This window comes from Eptesicus fuscus, chromosome 20 (genome assembly GCF_027574615.1).
Source record: "Eptesicus fuscus isolate TK198812 chromosome 20, DD_ASM_mEF_20220401, whole genome shotgun sequence".
NCBI classification, from domain to species: Eukaryota; Metazoa; Chordata; class Mammalia; order Chiroptera; family Vespertilionidae; genus Eptesicus; species Eptesicus fuscus.
Window position 1 is genome coordinate 48,492,121 of NC_072492.1, and position 7,697 is coordinate 48,499,817.

Below are 7,697 nucleotides of genomic sequence, written 5' to 3' on the forward strand. Positions count from 1 at the left end.
CCGGGGTGGGCTGGGCCGGGGTGGGCTGGGCCGGGGTGGGCTGGGCCGGGGTGGGCCTCCCAGGGGCTGGGGCGGTGAGGGTCTTCCCTTCCTGAGCCCGTCATTCTGGCTCCGGCCGCTCCTCACCGGTGCTCCCGGCACCTCCTCTGCCAGGCTCTCTGGGGTCCATGGGAGATCAGGGGGTCAGCACCCAGCTACTCGTGCCCATCGGCAGCGTGTGCTTCTCCTACACCAGCGCGCCCTGGAGGCTGTTCCTACGCAAGGAGGTGGGCATGAGGGCTGGGGAGGGGGTGGCAGGCGGTGTGGGACTCGGCTGGGGAACCCCAGTATCTGCTCCCCACGCACAAACACGGGGAGCTGCCGCCCCACGACCACCTCGGGGGATTTTCTGTCTGGCCTGGAAGGTAGGGGGGAGGGGCGGGAAGGGGCTGCGCCGGACGCCATGCCCACCCTCGCTCTCCATGCCCTCCTCCAGGTCTTCTACCCCCGGGAGAACTTCAGCCACCCTTACAACCTCCGGCTCCTCTGTGAGCAGGTGAGAGGCAGCCCCCCTGCACCCACACCGGGGCCGTTCCCCCCGTGGGAGGGCAGGGTAACAGCCCGCACCTGTGGGGGCCTTGTGTGGTTCAAGCCCCGCCTCCTCTACGTAACCCTCACACCCGTGAGGAGGGACCATTGTTGGCCACGAGGATTCGGGAAGTGTACTCAGTGCCCGACAGGCTGCAGCACACAGTAGGTGCTCACCGGTGCTTGCTCCTTGGCCGACTCTGGATGCTCCCAGGACCAGGCCTGTCCCCCGATCTCCATGCCTCCCCAAGTGGCGCTGCTTCAGGGAGGCTGATTCCCGCCGACCGAGGAGCAGCTGGCACTGGGGGGGGCAGGCGGGGCTCTGGGTGGTCGAGCCCTGGACTTGGAAGCCCCATGTTTCTCCTGCTCCGTCTCCGCCCATGGGCTCTCCATCTTCGGGGTGTGTGATGCTTTCGTGCGGGGCTCTGGCCTCGGCACCTGGTGGTGACCACCTGGCTCTGCCCCCAGATCCTGAGGGACACCTTTTCCGAATCCTGCACCCGGATCTCCCAGGACGAGCGGTGCAGAATGAAAGACCTGCTGGGTATGGTCCGGGGACCCTGGAGCCAGGGAGCTGGGGTGCTGGGGTGCTGGGGGCCGGGCCTGCGTGGAGGGAGAGAGCAGACTCTGGGGTTCGCTCTGCGGGGAGCCTCAGGACAGGCTGGGGCCGTCCCTGCCCACAGGAGACCTGGAGGTGGGCCTGGACTCACTCGGCGCCGCTGAGGACAGTGTCAAGAAGCGCATTGTGGTGGCCGCTAGGGACAACTGGGCCAATTACTTCTCCCGCATCTTCCCCGTCTCCGTGAGTGAGCTGGGGGCAGGGCTGGGGATGGCAGCACCCAGTCTGGACCCTGGGACGCGGCCCGGCCCTTCTGCAGCAGGGACGGGAGTAGGGGGTGGGGTGGGCCCCAGAGGAAACATAAAGGCATCTTGGATAGCGGAGGGGGCCCAGCAGCCGGTCTGTGACCCCCTTTCTGGGCAGGGCGACAGTGGCAGCAACGTGCAGCTGCTGGGCGTGTCCCACCGGGGACTGAGACTGCTCAAGTGGGCCCGAGGCCCCGGCGTCTGCCTCCACCAGCTGAAGACTCTCTGCTCCTACAGGTGGGGCTGGGCTGGTAGGGGGCTGGGCTGGTAGGGGGCTGGGCTGGTAGGGGGCTGGAGGGGGCAAGATGGCCCCCAGCTCACGCCCCCACCCTGTGCACAGCTTTGCCGAGGTGCTGGGCGTGGAGTGCCGGGGGGGCTCCACCCTGGAGCTGACGCTGAAGAGCGAGCAGCTGGTGCTGCACTCGGCCCGGGCAGGGGCCATCAAGGCCCTGATGGAGCTCTTCCTGAGTGAGCTCCAGAAGGCAAGTGCGGCTGAGAGGCGGGCGGGGCCTCCGCTTACGCTCCGTGGGGCCTGTCAGCCAGGCTCCTCCAAGCTTCCTGGGTTGGGGCTGGGTCCCTGAAACTCCGGGGTGCTGAGGTGGGAATGGGCCAATGGAGGGCGAGCAGGTAGGGCGGCCGGGCAGGGGTCACCTGCAGGCTGGCCACTCCCTCGCCCGCTCACCCTCTCCCCCTCCTGCCGGCAGGATTCCGGCTACGTGGTTGCCTTGCGAAGCTACATCACGGATGACCGCAGCCTCCTCAGCTTCCACCGTGGGGACCTCATCAAGCTGCTGCCGGCCATCGATCCGGAGCCAGGTCTCTCCAGGGCCAAGCAGGGCGCTGACCAGGGAGGGTGGCACGGTGCCGGGGCGGGGGGGGGGCGGGGGGAGGGAGAAGAGGACTCTGAGGACAGAGGGGCGGGTGGGTAAGGCGCTGTCCTGGCGTGTCTTCCAGGCTGGCAGTTTGGCTCTGCCGGGGGCCGCTCCGGGCTCTTTCCCGTGGACATGGTGCAGCCGGCTGCTGCCCCGGACTTTTCCTTCTCGCTGCGCAGAGAGCCGAGCCTGGCTCAGCGGGAGAGGGGGTTGGAGGTGAGGAAGTAGAAGCTGAGGAAGCAAAGGGCTCGATGGCCCCAGAGCAGTGAGGATCGCCCTGCCCCCTCTTCCCAATGCCTCCCTCATCTCTGCAGCAGGACTGGGAGCTCCCTGCGGGCGGGCGGGGCTGTGCGGTCCCCGGGGGTGCTTGTTCGGTGCTGCCCTAGAAGATGCTCAATAAAAAGCTCTTGACTCTCCTGACTCTGGTGGTGTGCTCACTGCAGCTTCTCCTGCTCCTCCCGGCGGGGCTGGGGCGGGGCTGGGGCGGGGTCTCCGGACAGGCCAGGTCTCGGGGTGGCACCAGGTCTCCTGTGCTCCCAGGGCCCCGCCAGACGCCGGAGCCAGGCACACAGTGACAACTCGGAGGCCAGCAGCCTGCCCTTGTCCGAGGTCTCTGCCCCTCTGTCCGTCGTCTCCCACAACTACACCATGCAGGACTTTGCCCTGAAATACTTCCGGAAGCCCCAGACCTTGTGAGTGCCCTGAGCCCACCCGACCCGTCTGTCCTCAGCTTCTGTGAAGCGGGCTCCCTGCTCAGGGCCGCCAGGCCACAGCCTGGGACGGGGCGGAAGGGCCGAGCAAGCAGGGCTGTGCTCTCTCTGCCCCTCAGGCTGGCTCCGGCAGGTGGAGACACTCAGAAAGCCATGGCCAGCCTGGTGCAGTACACCAAGGTAGGGGGCAGGCGGGGGAGTCGGGCCAGTGGGCCTGCCCCCTGGGTCCCCCAGACCCAGACCCACAGCCCAGCCTCTTGGCCTGCAGGCCCCCATCCAGGAGTCGCTCATCAGCCTCAGTGATGAGGACGCGAACAGGCGGGCTGTGGAGAGCTTCCAGGGTGAGTGGCCGGCTGGGCCCACGTCTGTGGTGCCTTGGACCTAGGCACCCGGCCGCCTTCCCGTGCGTTCGCCCCTGCAGGGCAGCTCAGGGTGGTTCCTGTACCCCGGCGGCCTTCACCCACTTCCACTCCTGCCCAAGAGGCGGTGGGTTGTGTAGATTCTGGGCCGGAAGGCAGTGGCGGTGCACCGTGGGGGCTGCGGGCACCCACAGAATTCCTGACTGTTTCCCCATCGGGAAAGCCGTGTTTGCCGCCTTACCTGGCTCACACACATTTTGAGAGCGAGGCACCAGATGGCGGGGGAAAGCCCTGTGTGGGGACGCGTGGGCCAGGGCCAAGCCCCCGCCCGGCTCCCCACGCTTCTCGTCCTGCCTGTAGTTCTGATGCAGTTTATGGGGGACCAGCCGAAGCCCCGGGGCAAGGACGAGATAGAGCTCCTCTATGAGCTGCTGAAGGTAAGCGAGGGCCGTGTGCGCCGGGACCTGGGGCAGACACCCTTGGTCACTATTCACTCGAATCATCCACAAGTATTTATTGAGCACCTACTAGATGCTGGCGGGTGTGGCAGCGAGCCAAGCGACCAAGTCCCCGCAGAGCTTATGACCTAGGAGGAGGAGACAGGTGCAGTGTGTCGGGCTGAGAAGCGCCGTGGGGAAGGCAGGGGAGGGGCTGAGCCAGTGCAGAGGCTGACAGGCCAGCAGAGGGAGGGAGGCTGTGTGCACTGGGGCAGCGCATTGGACAGAGGGAGGCCTGGGTGACGTCCTGAATGGAGGGGGGCCTCAGCACCAGCAAGGCCGGCGTGGCTGGAGCCAGGGGGCGAGGCGAGAGTGGAGGATGCGGCCCCGGGACCGACAGTGGGTCCAGGTCACGGCAGGCCTTGCAGGCCATTGTCAGGACTTGGATTTATTTCAAGAGAGAGAGAACCCCACGGGAGGGTTTTGAGGGGGGATGTGGCTTGTGTTTGCTGGGGTGGCTCTAGCTGTGGCTTGCTGTTCTGGGGGCCTAAGGGCAAAGGAGGTGATTATAGTGATGCCAGTTGAGAGGCGGTGCCGGCGGGGGGCTGAGAGGTGGCAGCAGGGAGCAGGAGACTCCGAGCACCGGGTTCCAGGAATTGCATGTGGGGTGTGAGAGGGGCCAGGGTTGCCACAGGCCCTGGCCGTTGGATAAGGAAGCCCCGGGGAGGAGCGGGCCTGGGCTGCTGGAGGAATTCGGACATGTGAGGTCTGAAGTCCCAGACTTCCCACGGGAGGGCTGGGGTTCAAGGGAGAAGTGTGAGCTGGAGGCAGGTCAGCAGCAGATGGGAGCAGCTGAGAGCATCCGGGAGGAGGACACTGCAGCCCTTAGAGGTCAAGGAGGCAGCTAAGAGGGACAGAGAAGGCGGAGGACAGGCCAGGCAGGGCCGGAAGCAGGTGGAGACAGTGCCTTGAGTGAACAGTTGTGCAGACACCATTACACCAAGTGAGATGACAGAGAGATGACCACCGCCTGGGCTGTCACCCCCACTTGGCCCCCAGCCTCTAGCCTTCCGCTCCCACGCCACCCCTCACTCCACTGCACTCCGCCCGCCCCCCGGCTGCCCCTCCCCCGCCCACCTGCCCTTTCTGTGCCGTAGCTGTGCCGGGAGAAGGAGAACCTCAGGGACGAGATTTACTGCCAGGCCATCAAGCAGGTCACGGGACACCCCCGGCTGTGAGTGTTGGGGTGCAGGGTGGGCGGCGGGCAGCCCGCTGCGTGGTCCGGCAGCCCGAGCCCAGGCTCTGTGCCCCGCAGGGAATTCTGTGCTCGAGGCTGGAGCTTCCTCAGCCTCCTCACCGGCTTCCTCCCGCCGTCCCCCACGCTGATGCCCTACGTGACCCAGTTCCTGCAGGACGCGGGCAGGACTCAAGGTGCCTGTGGGAGGGGCTCCCAGGCTGGGTCTCGGCAGCGTGGGGAGGGGTGGAAGAGGCTGCTGACCTCAGCCTGGTCCTCTCTGCAGAGCTGGCCCGCAGCAGCCAGGAGCACCTCCAGCGCACGGTCAAATACGGGGGGCGCCGGCGGCTGCCGTCCCCGGGTGAAATGAAGGCTTTCCTGGTACTGGGGGTGCGGGCGGCGGGCATTCTGGGTCTCCCTCAGGAGGTGGGGGGAGCCAGGGCCTTTGTCTAGGGTGGACTGACCTGCCACGTGCCTCGCAGAACGGGAAAATGGTCCGCCTGCTGCTGATTCACCTGCCCGGAGGCGTGGGCTACAGGACCAACATCGGGACTTTCACCGTGAGCTCCCGAGAGGGGCTGGGAGAGGCAGGGAGCTGTGGGCATCAGTCCTGGCCCCGCCCCCTCATGCCCTGTCCGCATGCCCAGGTGGCAGCAGAGGTGCTGGAGGAGCTGTGTGAGAAGATGGGCATCACAGAACCCGAGGAGGTCCAGGAATTTGCCCTGTTCCTCATCAAAGGCGAAGGTGAGTCGTGGGGGGAGGACGCCAGGCTGCATTCAGGGGGCTCCCCTGCCCAGCCCACCTTTGCGCCCCCGGGTGAGGCAGGGACGGGGCCTGGGCAGAGGGCGGGGGTGAACCCGAGCTCCCTTGCAGGTGAGCTGGTGCGGCCCCTGCGGCCCCACGAGTACCTCAACAGCGTGTTGGTGGACCGCGAGACCAGCCTGCACAGCCGGCGGCTCGGCTGGGAGACCCGCCTGCACTTCGATAACCCCACCTACATCAGCACCCACTACAGCCAGGTCAGGCTGCCGCCACTGCCTGGGCGGGGCCCTCTGCACCTCCCTCCCCTCCCGCGAGGAGAAGGGAGGGTGCAGGACTGTCCGGGGCTTTAGGGCACAGCTGCCGCTCACTGCGCTCTGCCCTCAGGTGCAGCGAGACTACCTGCAGGGGAAGCTGTTGGTCGGCGCCCAGGCAGATGCCCAAGTTGCCAGACTGGCTGCCCTTCAGCACGTCAGCAGGACCCAGGAGGCGCCCCCCTCAGAGTGAGTGTGCACATCCCCACACCTCCTGTCACTTCCCTGTCCCTCCTGGTGCTGAGGTCCGCCTCAGGATCCACCCCAAGGTCAAGGCCACGACTTGTACTCTCCTGGGCCCTAACCAGATGGGGCGGGAGCAGTGGAGGCCCGGGTCCTCCCCACCCCAAGCTCACGGGCAGGGACACCTCATGGGTGTGTCTGGATCTTCGGTCTCACCCACAGTAGCCACTGGTTCACTCACCGGGCGCTGGCTGTGCCCAGCCTTGACCCACCGCTGTGTCCTAGGCAAGACCTGCTGGCGTACCTGCCGAGGCCGCTGCAAGGCCAGGTGAACGTGGCCACCCTCCGGGGCCTGGTGGACCAGGAGCTGAGGCAGCTGCAAGGACGCAGCGCCCAGGAAGCTCAGATCGGCTTCATCGGTGGGTCTGGGGCCGGGGGCAGCTGGGGAGGAGGCAGGAGGTAGAGGCCCAGGAGGGAGGAGGTGAGGGTGGAAGGGCCGAGAAAGCTGCTCCACCTTCCCTGTCCCTCTCACCTCACCCGGGGGCCAAGGAGGGCAGGTCCCCAGGGGCCAGAACTCCCATCTTCCGTCTCACCCCTCCACCCCCAGAGGCGGCGAGCCAGCTGCCCCTCTTTGGTTACACGGTCTACGTGGTGCTGCGAGCGAGCGACCTGACGCTGCCCAGACCCAGCCTCCTGGGGCTGAACCGCCAGCACCTCATCCTCATGGACCCCAGCTCCCAGGTGGGCGGGGCTCCTGCTCCAGGGCGGGCCTGGGCACCTGGCCATTCCCCTCCCACCACCCACACTGTCCCCCGTGAGAGGGTCCAGCCCTGTCCCTGCTGCCCCCAGACACTGTGCTGCTCCATCGCCCTGCGGGACCTGCAGCGGCTCCACCTGCTGAGCCCCCTGGAGGCAGACAGGCCCCCGGGCCTGGAACTCAACTACGGCTCCGTCGACAGCCCCCAGACCATCTGGTTCGAGCTGCCGCAGGTGAGTGGCCAGGGCCTCTGACCACCCTGGGAGGCTGGCGTGCCCGGAGCCTGGGCCCAGCCGATGCCCACTGCCCAGGCGTGGTGTGGGCGGGCAGCGGGGGGCGGGCTGGGAGTGTCCTCACAGGCCTGTGCCCCGCAGGCCCGGGAGCTGCAGCACACCATCGCCTTCCTGCTCAACAGCAGCGACAGCTCCGTCTAGTGGCCGGCCTCACCCCGGAGGAGAGGTGGAGGGCGGGAGAGGAGGAAGGGCCCCTCCCTGGACCCAGTCTCACCCGATGGTCTCCCTTGGGTGCTGTCAGGTCACTTTGGTTTGGACTTGGTGGCTTGGCTGTTCTGGACCCTGCCCAGCACAGCCCGGCTGGCCCACATGGAGGTCACAGGCAGGGGCTGCTACAGTGACATCAAC

At 67.2% G+C, this 7,697-nt stretch overlaps 1 protein-coding gene across 1 annotated transcript in view; it reads left to right on the forward strand.

Moving 5' to 3' along the window:
- Positions 1 to 7,584, forward strand: part of MYO15B (myosin XVB) — a 30,215-nt gene extending 22,631 nt beyond the window's left edge. Inside the window, exons 42-64 of the mRNA XM_054709446.1 lie at positions 154 to 266; positions 476 to 535; positions 1,036 to 1,111; positions 1,251 to 1,369; positions 1,550 to 1,668; positions 1,772 to 1,913; positions 2,136 to 2,247; positions 2,386 to 2,519; positions 2,844 to 2,995; positions 3,133 to 3,193; positions 3,282 to 3,354; positions 3,733 to 3,809; positions 4,967 to 5,043; positions 5,125 to 5,240; positions 5,330 to 5,424; positions 5,526 to 5,603; positions 5,691 to 5,787; positions 5,917 to 6,062; positions 6,190 to 6,305; positions 6,585 to 6,718; positions 6,907 to 7,040; positions 7,149 to 7,289; positions 7,431 to 7,584. Coding sequence (XP_054565421.1) covers positions 154 to 266; positions 476 to 535; positions 1,036 to 1,111; positions 1,251 to 1,369; positions 1,550 to 1,668; positions 1,772 to 1,913; positions 2,136 to 2,247; positions 2,386 to 2,519; positions 2,844 to 2,995; positions 3,133 to 3,193; positions 3,282 to 3,354; positions 3,733 to 3,809; positions 4,967 to 5,043; positions 5,125 to 5,240; positions 5,330 to 5,424; positions 5,526 to 5,603; positions 5,691 to 5,787; positions 5,917 to 6,062; positions 6,190 to 6,305; positions 6,585 to 6,718; positions 6,907 to 7,040; positions 7,149 to 7,289; positions 7,431 to 7,490 — 2,432 coding nt within the window. The 3' untranslated portion in view covers positions 7,491 to 7,584. The remainder of the gene's footprint in view (positions 1 to 153; positions 267 to 475; positions 536 to 1,035; positions 1,112 to 1,250; positions 1,370 to 1,549; positions 1,669 to 1,771; positions 1,914 to 2,135; positions 2,248 to 2,385; positions 2,520 to 2,843; positions 2,996 to 3,132; positions 3,194 to 3,281; positions 3,355 to 3,732; positions 3,810 to 4,966; positions 5,044 to 5,124; positions 5,241 to 5,329; positions 5,425 to 5,525; positions 5,604 to 5,690; positions 5,788 to 5,916; positions 6,063 to 6,189; positions 6,306 to 6,584; positions 6,719 to 6,906; positions 7,041 to 7,148; positions 7,290 to 7,430) is intronic.
- The last annotated feature ends 113 nt before the right edge of the window (positions 7,585 to 7,697 follow it).